The sequence below is a fragment of the Apus apus genome, chromosome 18, assembly GCF_020740795.1.
Source record: "Apus apus isolate bApuApu2 chromosome 18, bApuApu2.pri.cur, whole genome shotgun sequence".
Lineage (NCBI taxonomy): Eukaryota > Metazoa > Chordata > Aves > Apodiformes > Apodidae > Apus > Apus apus.
The window spans coordinates 12,050,716-12,064,840 of record NC_067299.1 but is presented as its reverse complement, the minus strand read 5'-3'; the positions used below and the strand labels follow the sequence as shown (position 1 = coordinate 12,064,840).

The window sequence follows — 14,125 nt, the reverse complement described above, 5'->3', positions numbered from 1 at the left end:
ACTGAGCACAAGGAACATTCAGGTGCCTGACAGGCTGAGGAGACCAGGTTTTGCTACAAGCCATCAACATGTAAACTGTCCCCTTACGGTGCATCTTCCTTCACAGGGAGAAGACATTCTGGAGAGGTTGATTGTATCACTAATAGCAAGGTCCTTCTGCTCTACCTTAAGCTCAAGTGCCAGATGCTTTTCACAGGGTTAATTAATCAAAGGGTACTTGAGAATTAGTCTAGATAGACTAGACTAGCTAGCTATATGAAACTGCACTTGTACTTCTATCCTGTTAGTTCTTGTAATTGCTTTGAAGAGGCAAGGCCTGTGCAAGGTAGCCACCTGCTGCATGACCAAGTCAGCAGGAACCCACTCCAATGATGCTGTGCCCCTGCCACACAGAGGCCTTCACTGAGCATTTCTACAAGCAGTTCTTACATTGCCAAGTGAATTTTCTTCCTCTCTTCAAGTATTTTCCACATTTTGTCAATACTGAAAATTCAGGTTACAAACCAACCCCTCCAATAGCAGATTAGGAGGTAGGGAGATAGTTATTTTGTTTATTCTGGTTTTTATTATTATGGGTATTAAGAAGAGATGTTTGGTTAGTTGTTTGTTTTTAGTGACACAGTTGAAGATTCTTTTCCAACAGACCAATACTGCTCTCCTTCACTAGGGATAAAGTTTCAAGCACTGAATAAATAAGAGAGGTGAATGACAAAGAAATAGTCTATTATGATTACCAAGCTTTATGTGGGTTATGACAATAATGAAATCATATAATGGACTACTTCCAACAGCCACATCATATCTTCTATCCAGATGTTATGCTGAAGGAGAGAGTATAAATTCAGCTTAGGAAGAAATTCTCACATGTGGAAGAAGGTGTGTAATTCCTGAAGGATGTTATTCCATCAGTCAGTGCTATAACAATTACAGTTTATTCTGGAAATTAATGTCTACAATTTTTTCATAAAAGCATAACAAAATAATCTGTAACTTCACCTTTGATAATTTTGGCCATAGGATTTGACCTAAGGATAATCCTAGGATTGAAAGAACCTTCTACTGTACTTCAGCCATACCAGAACTATTCCTAGAGACAAGTCAACTGCTCTCGACATGATAGACATTGCCCCTTCTTCCTAAGAAAGCCTGGTATTGAAACAATTCATAGCAAGTTCCATTTCTCATTTGCTTCATTTTTTTAATTTTTGACTTTGAGCATTCATTCTGGATTGGATTCACACAGACCAGCTGTTCCGTCCACAACCCAGAGCGTCCTCCCAATTCCTCTGTGGGATCCAGACTGGGCACACGCCCTGTACCCGTGGCTGCAGTTTCTGTGCAGAGCACACCGCACGGCTCATCCTGACATGAGCCACAGACCGGAGAGATTCAGGGGGCAGAAGACACACACAGTGGTGCACAAATCAATCTTGCTTCTGTTAAGTGCTTTCTATGGGTTTTTCAAACACATTCCAACAACCACCATAACACATCAACGGCCTCAACTTCCTTCCACTCCCCTGCCCCCATTATGGGAAGTGTTGGCTAACTGGACGATCAAGGAGCTAACAATCATCTTACACTAATTTCATTTCTTAAGTTCTTTCTCAATGAATCTGGCTTTACAGTTTTGATGGAGAGGAAAAAATGTGATCTCAGAAGTGAAATTTTGAATTATATTTCTCCCCTTGCTGCAGGCTAGATTTCACTATTATAATTTTTAAAATATTACCAGAAACACCCTGCCTGTAGTATTTCTGTCCTGCAGGCAACCACAGGATAGAGGAACAGAAGTGAAAAATGAGAAAATATTGCAGGAAGCAAAGGAGTTCTGGTTTCTCATAAGAAAAAAGAGGAAAGAGGTGGTCACTTAGTACAAATGAGGAAGATAAAGGTCAGGGAGTGGAAGAGGCAAAGCAAGACAAGCAAGACAAATGACTATTAGAGGGGCATCAATACACTGAGGATGTAAATTGTAAGACTGCCAGGCAGCAGAGTGCTGAAGTTCTGGAATAGTCTCTGAACTGGAAAGGCAAGACAAGTCATCTGATGTTATGTGGCATAAATGTTGTTGATGGGCGAGTCAAGAGATTTATTTTAATTCTATGGTCTCCTCTCTTTCAGACTTGCTCTCTTTTGTTTACTGAAATGTCAGCACATAGTATAACTGCAGTGTTGAAGCGGTAAAGCAGCACAGGAGTCTTCCTGTTTGGGACCATGCAAAGGGATATGAATACCCTCTTACTTCATTTTTAAGAGGGAATCCACTCAGATTACTCAGAGCAGTTCACACAAGTGTACAAGTCTCCACTTTTACCTCGTAAATACATAGAAAATAGAAAAAGACCATTAAAGTCTTGCTTTTACAGCAAGATCTGCTTGCTAATTGCTTTCAGTTATATTTTCTGAACTAGCTTCTGTTTCTGAAAGTACAAAAAAGATACTGTGGCTTAATTTGTGACTATTCAATCCTCAAGTGACAAAAGCACAAACCACAGCAGCCAGGTTCCACACTGTGTGAACCTCATACTCCAGGGAATGTGGCAAAAGGTTATTTTGGCCACATTGTTATTTGAGACTCCAATAGCACGCGATAATGTAGCCCAAACCCTATGATGTTGATGACAAAGGCTGACAAACACCTTCTATCAAAGTGATTGATAAACTCTTTGCCATCTTGAATAATTGTTTCCTGCAGCTTCTGAGCTCTCATTCTGTCCTGCCTTCACAGCTCTGAGTCCACTGGGCAGCTTCCAAGCCTTGAGCAATCCATCTCTCCAGCAGGTCTGAGAGCAGTAGATGTATAGAGCTCACTGCCACCCCAACACCCATCATCTTCCAGCATCATTTCTTCTTAATGGGATGGCTGGACCTGAACAGAAAAGAAAGGAAGAAAAGGAAGGAAAGGAAGAAAAGGAAGAAAAGGAAGGAAAGGAAGAAAAGGAAGAAAAGGAAGAAAAGGAAGGAAAGGAGGGAAGAGGGAAGAGGGCAGGGCAGGGCAGGGCAGGGCAGGGCAGGGCAGGGCAGGGCAGGGAAGAGAAGGGAAGGGAAGGGAAGGGAAGGGAAGGGAAGGGAAGGGAAGGGAAGGGAAGGGAAGGGAAGGGAAGGGAAGGGAAGGGAAGGGAAGGGGAAGGGAGGGCAGGGCAGGGCAGGGCAGGGCAGGGCAGGGCAGGGCAGGGCAGGGCAGGGCAGGGCAGGGCGGAAGGAAGGAAGGGGGGAAGGAAGGAAGGGCGGAAGGAAGGAAGGGCGGAAGGAAGGAAGGAAGGGCGGAAGGAAGGAAGGAAGGAAGAAGGAAGGAAGGAAGGAAGGAAGGAAGGAAGGAAGGAAGGAAGGAAGGAAGGAAAGGAAGCATCCCAGAGAGTAACAAAAGCAGGGACTCGAGAAGATCCACACACTGGATATAGGAAGATTTATGGGTTCACTGTCTTTCTCTTTACTAACCCAGTAAAAATTTCAGCCTTACCAAGCATCCCTCTCAGGATTCATTCTGCACCTCTCACAGCAACTACTGTGTGTCACAAGTATTTGTGTCCCAGTGAAGGGACCAAACACACCAGCATAAAAGTTTCTAGCGTAAGGGCTTCTAACAAAGTCCTCACAGCAACTCATGTACCCTGACAATTCCTTTCTCACAGAAAATGCATTTTCTGCAGCACTAAGATCAGATGTTTCTCTCTTTCTGTCCAAATTACATAATCACTTACTGAGGGTGGACTCAATCCCCCTCATCCAGGTCATCAATAAAGATGTTGAATAGGACTGGGCCCAGTACTGATCCCTGGGGGATAGCACTTGCCACTGGACGCCAGCTGGATGCAGCTCCATTCACCATCACTCTCTGGGCCTGGTCATCCAGCCAGTTTTTAAACCAGGCAAGGGTGCACCTGTCCAAGCCATGGCCTGCCAGCTTTTCCAGGAGGATGCTGTAGGGGACTGTGTCTAAGGTTTTGCTGAAGTCGCAGTAGACCACATCCACAGCCTTCCCCTCATCCACTGGGCAGGTCACCCAGTCACAGAAGGAGATCAGATTGGTCACGCAGGACCTTCCTTTCCTAAACCCATGCTGGCTGGACCTGATCCCCTGGTTGTCTTCTCCATGCCGCTTGATGGCACTCAGGATGTTCTGCTCCATAACCTTGCCAAGCACCAGGGTCAGGCTGACAGGCCTATAGTTCCCTGGATCCTCCTTCTGACCCTTCTTTTGGATGGGGTCACATTGGCCAACCTCCAGTCATCTGGGACCTCCCTGCACAGCCAGGATAGGTGATATATGATAGTGACTTAACCAGATCTTCCACCAGCTCCCTCAGCACCCTGAGATGAATCCCAGCCAGACCCATGGACTTGTTGGGATCTAAGTGGCACAGCAGGTCCCTAACTACTTCCTCCTGGATTACAGGAGGGGGATTCTGCTCCCCATCCCTGTCTGCCAACTCAGGAGCCCAGATATCCTGAGGGTATTTTTGTCAAAGACTGAGGCAAAGAAGGTGTTAAGTACCTCAGATTTTCCTTTGTCTTTTTTGACTATGTTCTCCCCTTCATCGAATAAAGAATGGAGATGTTCCCTGGCATTTATGTATTTATAGAAGCACATTTTATTATCCTTAACAGAAATCGACAGATTAAGTTCTAACTGAGCTTTTGCATCTCTAATTCTCTTTCTACATGCCCTTACAATATCCTTAAGTGCTTCCTGATTGACCTGCCCCTTTTTCCAAAGTTGATATAGTCTTTTATTATTTCTGAGTTCTTGTAATATTTTACTGTTCATCCAGGCTGGGCTTCTTCCCCGCCGGCTCCTTTTTTGGCCCACAGGGACATCCTGCTCTTGCACCTTCACAATTTCATTCTTAAGGTGTGTCCAGACTTCGTGGGCTCCTCTGTTTCTGAGGGCTCCTTCCCAAGGGACTCTCTGAGCCAGCACCCTGAATAGACCAAAGTCAGCCATCCAGAAGTCCAAGGCAGATGTTTTGCTGACAACCATCCTAACTTCACCATATACTGAAAATTCTATCATATCATGGTCGCTGCGCCCAAGACAACCTCCAACCACCACATCTCCCACCAGCTCTTCCCTGTTCGTAAACAGTAGGTCAGGTATGGCACGACCTCTGGCAGGCTCCCTGACCAGCTGTAGCAGGAAGCTATCTTCCACACATTCCAAAAACCTCCTGGATTGGCCCCTTTCTGCTGTGTTGTACTTCAGCAGACATCTGGTAAATTGAAGCCCCCCACGAGAACCAGGGCTAGTGAGCGTGAGACATCTGTGAGTTGTTGAAAGTATATCTTCATTGCCTACTTGGAATATCAGTAATGGGTAGTAATCCAAGGGCTGAACTAGGGTAGGGTGTTTCTTCCATATATCCTTAACCCTGGCTCCATGGAGTCAACTCCCTAAGAACTGTGTCTGACCTGCACATAGGGCTTTCCACTCCCTCTAGATGTGAGTCACCTATGACAAGTACTTGCCTTTTTTTCTTAACTGAGGTGGTTTTGATGCAAGATACAGACTGACTTGGCCTCAGGGACACCTCCAAGTTTGGTGAACCATCATCCATATTACCATTTTGTTCTCCTTGCAGAGCATGGCATCTATTTTGCAAGGTCATCTGGTGAGTGTGAACTCTAGGGACATCCTTACCACACCACTTGTGCCACACACAGGTCTGTGTGGTCTTGGATGCTCTTCTCAGCTTCTGGCAAATAGGATTTGGTTTCCCAGCTGGAGGGGCTCCTCCCTTTGTGTTTATATTTACATTTGGGGCAAAACCACCAGTCCTACATCAGTGTTGTTTTCTTTCCACACCTTTCTGGGGGCCGAGTCCAGCACTTGCAGTATTTTCAGCTCCAGGAGCTGGTGGAGTTCTTCATGTCGTGGCAGGTGGTGCCCCCTTCCTTTCAATTGCCTTGCACAAATCAGCAGCATGGAGGGAAATTCCAGCCTGGATGCAAATGTCCTGCTGGCACTGACAGCCCACGGCAGTGCTCCCTGCTGTCCCTGGGGAGCAGCCAGGACCCCATTCACAGACCCACCTTGTCATCTTCCTCCCTGGAGCGGGACAAGGAGCTGCTGAAGAACATTCAGGCCACATTGCTGCAGGTGCAAGGGGACCACCAGGAGCTCAGCTGGGTCACAGGGAGCCTCCTGGGAGAGTGTCACCAGCAGCAGCAAGATCTCGTGGCTAGTGGCTGTCCTTGTCTGAGCCAGGATAGAACCAGTTTTCTTCCTAGTAATTGAACTTTTCAGCTCAGTCCCTTCTCAGTAGCTGCTGTTTTGGTTTGACCCATCTCTCCTCTGGAAAATGGCTGTTTTACTAAAGCTGGAACACAAAGCCCAAGCCCACGGTGTCCTTCAGCTGTGGAGCACCCTGAGGTTGTGGAGTCTTATTCCTGCCTCTCCTGCTGCCTGCAGGACAAGCTCCCCCTCAGCACACCCGGGTCCCAGGGTGTTTTACATGCTCACCTCATGGTGAGGCGTTCCCCAGGAGAAGATGCATTTGTTCATCTCCTGAGGAAGTGTTTTCTAGAGAAGCAGAGGGCAAAGGGGAAATGGCAGCAATCAGGATTGCCTGGAGAGTGCCCTGGCACCCACTGCTCACGGCAGCACAGCACCCGCTGCCCCAGGGTGTTAGGAGAGAGGAGGGAGGAAGGAGGAGGGAAAAGAGAGGAGAGAGGAAAGAGGAGCGAGGAGAGCCTTTAGTCCAACCTGGCCCTCCAGACATACCAGGACATGAATGAGCTCCCACTCTCTGCCAGGTCTAAGTCATCATTCATCCTAGTATCCAGAGGTGGCCTTTGGCTTGCTCTGGGCTTGCACACCCCTGCTTGTGAGCCAGAGGAGCAGTTTCCCTGTGGAGAGAAAGGAGCTGTGCCCCCAGGGCCTGCTCCATCTCCTTGGGGGATCTGGGACTGCACTTCCAGCCCTGTGGGCACTGTGGGCAGTGCCCCCAACCAGGCAGTAGGGCCATCCTGTGCCAGACACTCCATAGCCACCTCTGGAAGGGCTGGGAGGTGGGAGGACATCAAATCCCCAGCAGCAGAGAGCTCCTTACCACCCCAGCCAGCAGCTCCCTCCTCTGGCACCAAGCCCAGGCCACCCCCTTGGGTAACCTGTGTTCTGCCAGCACGCAGTGACTGGTGCTTCAGGAGGAAGAGGAGGTGATGGTCGGGGAGCCCCAGTGTGGCAGGGACACCCCGTCACTCCGCTCTTCCCAGCAGCTTTAGCGCCAGCAAACCTTGTCTGTGCTGGAGTCCAGCCCCTCCTGTCAGCTGCACAGACAGAGATGACAGTTTTCAAGGGCAGCAAAGTCTGTGACCTGGCACATTTGTTTCCAGCTCCACTCTGGAGTTTCCATCATTGCTAATTTTGGTCTCTCCCCATCACGTCCCCGGCCTGTCCCGGCAGCAGGGAGCGGGGCCCAGCAAGCTCGACCGGTGGTGCGGGACCGGGCAGGACCAGGGGCTGCAGGAGCTGCTGCAGCAGAAGAGTCTGGCCTGGCCTGGCTGCAGGGGGCCGTGGCTCTTTCCCTCGCCCAGGGGCCATGCTCAGGGCAGCTCCTGCCCCCTCTGCCCCTGCGGTGTTGGTGGCTGCGTGCAGCTTGGGCTGAAGCTGAAGAGATGGCGAGAAGGTGAAGTGGCTGGAGAAGGACAAGAGCGGGTCTGGCTGGAAGCTGCCCGCAGCCCACAGACAGCAGCCTCTCCGCCTGAGGAAGGCTCCCTGTGAGTGGTCCTGAGCAGAGTAGGTGGCCAGTGTGCCCCATGGGGCTGTGTGCATGACCAGAGCCCAGCCCGGCTGTGTGGCACTTGTGTGTGCACATCAGGCTGTGCATCCAGGAAATCTCATCTTGTTCCAGCTGAGAGGGGCAGAGACAGAAGTGTCAGGACTTTAAACTCTGCCAGCAGCACTGACAGCAGGACCTGTGGTGAGCCCCGGACCCCTGGGGCCACATCGCCCCTCTTCAGCCTCCGGATCCCTCCCTATGCCTGTGCCCCTCTGCCTTTCCCTCCCTGGTGTCATTATTTTGCGCCCAGTACCTCTCTTCTCTCTGCCCCTGTGTCCTGCTCCCTGTTTCTCCCTCTCTCATTTCCAGGCCCTCTCTTGTTCAACCATTTTGCCCTCCCCTGTGTTTTCCTTGCGCTCTCTGTCCGGCTCTGAGCCGCTCTTTAATTCTGTCTCTCTCCTGCAGGCCATGGCTGTTTTTTTTGTTCTCTGCCTCTTTGTCCCCATGTGCATCCCTCCCTGTTTTTCATCACGTCTCTGGCCTCTTGCCTGTCATGCTTTTTCTCTTGCCACCAATGTAGAATCATAGAATCACAGAATGGTTAAAGTTGGAAGGGACCTTAAAGACCATCAGGTCCCAACCTCCCTGCCGTGAGTGTATGTCTCGCTCCCTTTCACATCCTCTTTCTCTCTCTCTTTCCTTCTCTTTCTCTCTCCCTCTGTCCGTCTCACTGTCTCTGGAGTTTTTGGCATGCTGTATCCCACTGTCCCTCTCCTTCTTCCTGTCCATCTCTTTACTACCCGTCTCTGCTGCTCCCTGATGCCACTTCCATTTTTTGTCTTCCTGTATCTCTCCACAGGACTCCATATCCCTCCCTTTCTTTCTCCCTCCCTCTTGTGAGGCTCCAAGTCTCTGTCTCTCTCTCTCTGTCACTGTTCTTGTGTGTCTCTCCCTCCTGCTCCATGTCCCACCGCTTCTCACTATATCCTTCTGTCCTGCTTCCTGGCCCTTTCCTTTTTCACTCCTTCTCTGCATCCAGGATCCCTGGACAGTAGGCTCAGGGCACATATGTGGAGGGTCCCTCATCAGCCCACAGTGGGTCCTCACAGCAGCCCACTGCTTCATCAATGCCAGGTAAGGAGGACCAGGAAGGAGGATGTCCCCCCAGCACAAGCAGGTGCCCCGTCTGCAGCACCACGTCCTCCTCCCATCCCGTCTTCTTGCAGCATGGCCAGTTCCTGGGCACTCAGAGCCCAGCTGGGAGCCTGCTCAGGAGAGGGCTGGGCTGGTGCCCCTGCCTCCTGGCAGCCTCCAGCCTCACGTTCCTGGAGCCAAAGACCAGAGCAGCTACACTCTCGGCAGTGCTGCTTCCCTCTCCCCTGTAGGAGGCAGAAGGCAGGAGCCGCTGGGCTGCTGCAGCTCAGGGCTCCTGTTCCCCTGACGCTCTCTCCATCTGCCTTCCAGCTACATCTCCACGTGGCGCGTGGTGATCGGGGCCAACCGCTTGTCTCGGCTGGGCCCTGAGGTCCAAGTGCGCCACATCAGGCAGCTCCTGATCCACGAGCACTATAACGCACCCACGCATTGGAACGACATCGCCCTGCTGGAGCTGGACCAGCCCGTCCAGTGCAGCTCCTACATACAGCTGGCCTGTGTGCCTGACATCTCGCTGAGAGTACAAGAGCTGAAAACCTGCTACGTCAGTGGCTGGGGTGCCACCACTGCCAGATGTGAGTTCCCAAAAAGTCCTCGTGTCCTGAGTGCCAACTGGGCACACTGGGGAGCCAGGCTGGGCTTGCTGAGAGCAGGGGCCAAAGCCAGAGTCAAGCTGTGGGGATGTCTGCCCAGAGAGAGGTGGGCCTGACCCATTGTGCAGAACAAGACAGAAGGGGAGCACCAGCCTTCAAGAGGCAAAGCCAAGCTGCAGGGAAGGGGTTTGCCCAGACAGGGGCGATGTACTGGCAGCGACCTGCAGGGTGCTAATTCCTTTCTGTGCTCACAGCAGCCTCTGTAAACGAGAGTGATGTCCTGCAGGAGGCCAGGGTGCACCTCATTGGTACCGGCATCTGTAACAGCAGCTGGTGGTACAGAGGGGAAATCCACCACCACCACCTGTGTGCTGGCTATGAACAGGGTGTTATCGACACCTGCCAGGTAGGACTCCAGTGCAGGCTTTGCCTGACAAGTCACCCTCCCCTGGGTCCCCACCACTGCTGGGACTCACCTCCCCTTCCCCAACCACAGCTCAGTGCCCCCTTCTCCCAGAGGCCCAGCCAGTGCTCTTGGCAGCCCATGGGTACAGATCCCAATCCTGGAACCTCCATCTTCCACAGCTCCAGGAGCTCTGTGCAGGACAGAGAGCCCCACAACTCCCTTCCAGACACAGTTCTGTCATCTCCAGCCCTGAGCAGAGCCTCTCTGTGCAGCCAGCACAGCTCAGGCAGGTGCTGTAAGGAGGAGACCCCATAGTGCTGTCAGGGGCCACCCAACACCACCTTCACTCTCTCCTCTGCTGCTCTCCTCTGCTGCAGGGTGACAGTGGTGGCCCTCTGGTCTGCAAAGATAACTGTGGTGACTACTTCTGGCTGGTTGGATTGACCAGCTGGGGGAGAGGATGTGCAAGAGCAAGACAGCCTGGGGTTTACACTTCCACACAGCACTTCTACAACTGGATCCTGGTGCAGCTGGGACTGCGTGCAGCAGGGAGGGCTGCTGAATGAAGAGGATTCAGTGCAAGCTGCAGTGTTCCATGGCAATTTCCTTTTGGGGCAATGCCTGCTGATCCAAAGGCAGATTTGGTGTCAAAGGCCTGCTCTGTCCTGTCCACGCTCCCTTGGATGCACTCAAATGCGTGAGTTGACTTAGTTCTTGAAATAAAGGTGCCAGTTTTCACAGCTAACCCTGCTCCAGTCCAGTTCAATCTCCTGTACAAAGCAAGGACTTCCATGCTGGGCACCTGCAAAATGAGGCAGCAGGCAGACAAGGGCACACAGGGAGAGTCACTCAAAAGGGCTGAAACCTGCCTGGCTGGAGAGGAGAGTGTTCCAAGGCACCACGGGATGAAGAAGACACATGGAGGCTTGGAAAAGTCTGGGGGAAAATGTGACATGCAGGGAACTGTGGGGGATCCGTTAAGGCACAGGGGCTGATGACTGGGGCCTGGCGTGAGCCTCAGCTGCCTGAACAGACACTGGGACCTCCTGAGCATGGCAAGAGTTTGAGTTTGCTGAGCAGAGCAAACCCAGTGAGACACTGACATGAGTTACAGTGCGATGAGGTAGAGCCACATCTTACTGGGTAGGTACGGGGAATGATATGATGAGGTGGTCACACTTCAGAGAGAAGGGAAGAAAGAGCTGGAGTGATTTTGGGGAGAGGAGTGGCAGGGACAGCAACACCCAGGAAGCAGCATCAGGAATGCCATGGAAGTCCAAGATGACCTAGGGAACAGCACCTGAAGCACCACGTCTGTTCACCGGTGTATCAAACCTGGGAGCAAGGGGGAAAAGCTACCCAGGGATAGGTCCCTTGTTTGGGAGGAGACAAGCGCAGAGAAAGGGAGGAGTCAAGGAAGATGAGGGGATGCATAAGCATGGAAAATGGAGAGAAGGGGGGGGATCAAGGAGCCAGTGGCTCAAAAGCTGCTGGTTGGTTTGCTTGTTTGCCTGAGCCCTGCACCTGACCACCTCCATCCATCCTGCCTTCTGGAGAGTGATTCCAACTCCTTTTCTGTGTGGCCCCACTCTGTGCCCAGGGGGCGGTGGGTCCAGAGGCCGGGCTGCTGGCAATGCAGAGGGACCATGGGTCCTGGGGACCCGTGGTTGGAAACAGCAACAGGACTGGCTGACGAGGAAGCTGGAAAGAGCCCCGATCTGTACCAGTTGCTGGGTGAGTAGCTTGTCAACCAGCCATAGACTTTAATTGAACTTAATTCCCATGCCCATATTGAAGGGACCCATGAATCTACCATGCTCAGGAATTCAGGGAATGATGTGTGTGCAGGTCTCACTGCTGACCATCTGTCCTGACCAGCTGGAGAGGAAGAGGAGGACGGGGTGGTGCCTTTTGTGTGAAGTGGGTGCTGGTGAAGGTGCTGCTCTGCCTCTGTTCACCTGCTTTTCCATTCATGCCTGTGAAATAGGTGTACATGTTCTGGAATGGGCTCTGGCTCTTGGGAAGACAAACTGAGTCTTGCACCTGCGCAGGGTGTGTCATGGTTCCTCAGGTGGGTTGACCTTGGCTGACCACCAGGTCCCCACCAAGCCACTTTATCAGTCCCCCTTCTCAACAAGACAGCAGGACAAAATATGATGATATAAACTTGAGGGTGGAGGTAAGGACAGGGAGATTCCTGACCAGTCACCACCAAGGGCAAAACAGACTCAACCTGGGGAAATCAGTATAATTTATTGACAATTAATTGTAACAGAAGAAGTAAAACAAAACTAAAAACACCTTCTCTCCATCGTCCCTCCTTTATTCCCAGGCTCAACTTCACTCCTGTATCTTCTGCCTCCTCCTCCTGCTGAGCAGTGCATGGGAGCAGGGGATGGGGATTGCTCTCAGCTCATCACATTTTGCCTCTGCTGCTCCTTCATCCTCACACTCTTCCCCTGCTCCAGTGGGGGGTCCCCCAATGGGATACAGTCCTTCAGAAACTTCTCCAATGTGGGTCCTTCCCACTTGAAGCAGTTCTTCAAAAACTGCTCCAGCATGATTCCTTTCCACAGTGTGCAGACCTTCAGGAACGACTGCTCCAGCATGGGTCCCCCCATGGACTATAGGTCCTGCCAGAAAACCTGCTCCTGCACAGGGTACTCTCCACAGGTGACAGCTCCTGCCAGGAGCCTGCTCCATTCTGGACTCTCCAGGGGCTGCAGCTTCTCTCAGGGCACGTCTACCTGCTGTGGCATGGGGTCCTCCATCAGCTGCAATGTGGACATCTGCTCCACTATGGTCCTTCAGGTGGAGGACACCTGCACGTGGGGGGACCTCCTGCGACATCACAGTCTTCCCCATGGGCCGCAGGAGAGTATCTCCTCTGACACATGGCCCATCTCCTTTCCCTCTCTTGACACCACTGACCTTGGTGTCTGTAGAGTTGTCTCTCTCTCCGTTTCTCATTTCTCTCCCTGCAGCTGCTGCACAGCATTTTTTTACCTCTTCTTAAATAGGTTCTTACCAGGGTGTGACTGGGCAGAGGTGGGTGTCCCTCGGAGCTGGCTATTTTTCTATTGAATCTACTAATGAGTACCCTGTGACTATCAATCCCCCCTTTTCTTTAAACTTTGTAAGTTCCTTTACAAAGTTTCTAGATTTCCATATTTCATTAGCTTAGGTAAAGCCCAAATTCTTAGTCAGTTTCTTCACCTTATACCATAAAAGACAATTAACAACTGTCAGTATAATCACAAACACCAATAGTATCAAAAGTGGTTGAATTAAAACGTTCAAGATTCTTTTTGCAGAAGGTTAGTATCCTGTAAAGATATCCCACCAATGATGAGCAGTTTCAGATTCATTTTGACTAGACAATCCAATAAGTTCATCTTTGGCTATTACTGTTTTAACTATAGACTCAGCCAAGGTTTTATTTTGCTTCTTCAAATGTTCTCGAAGTTCTTGAGACTGGTTCAATATCTCATTTAATTTCCCCAGAGACAAGCTTGCATTATGTAGGTTCAAGCTTTCATAATGCCAAAACATTGCCACCTGTTCCTCTGTATATGCAAAAAATGAATATGTTTGTCTGTGCCAAGTCAAAACGGGTTATATTTTTAAGACACCCTAGAAACATGGTGGCCACTCCATATTCTTCAGCTACTGATTAACTGTTAGTTACTAAGCATACATGTCTAGCGCTAACCTCGATAAGCATTTTAAACACATTAGGAGACAGGATCATTCATTTGCAACTATTGACAGAATGTTCTAACAAGCAGGGTTCGTATAAGTGGGATTGTTGATCACATAAAATGCATTTCCAATATCCTTCCCTTGAAATTCTAGTAACCAATATTATAGGTTCCCTGACCCAAGTAGAGTGTCAGTAAAACTAAAAATTTGTACATTACCTCAGGGTTGGTCATATTATAGAATACCAATTTTCCTGCACACCACAGGTCATAGCACTGCACAAATTGTGAATAAGCTTTTATCCAATGTTTAGGATGGACCCATTGTCCAAAAAGGTTTCTCCACATGAACTCATTATTACCCATGAAGTAGGGTACAGACAGTCCAGTCCATAAATTTTGTCATTTTTTTCCCAATTACTGGTCTCCCAAGTGAGTCTCCCTCTGCTCTCCTTGTTTATGGAGGTGTTATTCCATTGGTTTCAAAGGAAGCACTCCTTAACCTATACCAATGTGACACTGGTCAAGTTTGGACATAACACGAAGTTC

The 14,125-nt window shown here is 50.2% G+C and overlaps 1 protein-coding gene across 1 annotated transcript in view; it reads left to right on the top strand.

The window, feature by feature from the left end:
- Window positions 1-10,441, top strand: part of LOC127392332 (acrosin-like) — a 35,346-nt gene extending 24,905 nt beyond the window's left edge. Inside the window, exons 3-6 of the mRNA XM_051636102.1 lie at window positions 8,623-8,855; window positions 9,186-9,451; window positions 9,724-9,875; window positions 10,253-10,441. Coding sequence (XP_051492062.1) covers window positions 8,623-8,855; window positions 9,186-9,451; window positions 9,724-9,875; window positions 10,253-10,441 — 840 coding nt within the window. The remainder of the gene's footprint in view (window positions 1-8,622; window positions 8,856-9,185; window positions 9,452-9,723; window positions 9,876-10,252) is intronic.
- The last annotated feature ends 3,684 nt before the right edge of the window (window positions 10,442-14,125 follow it).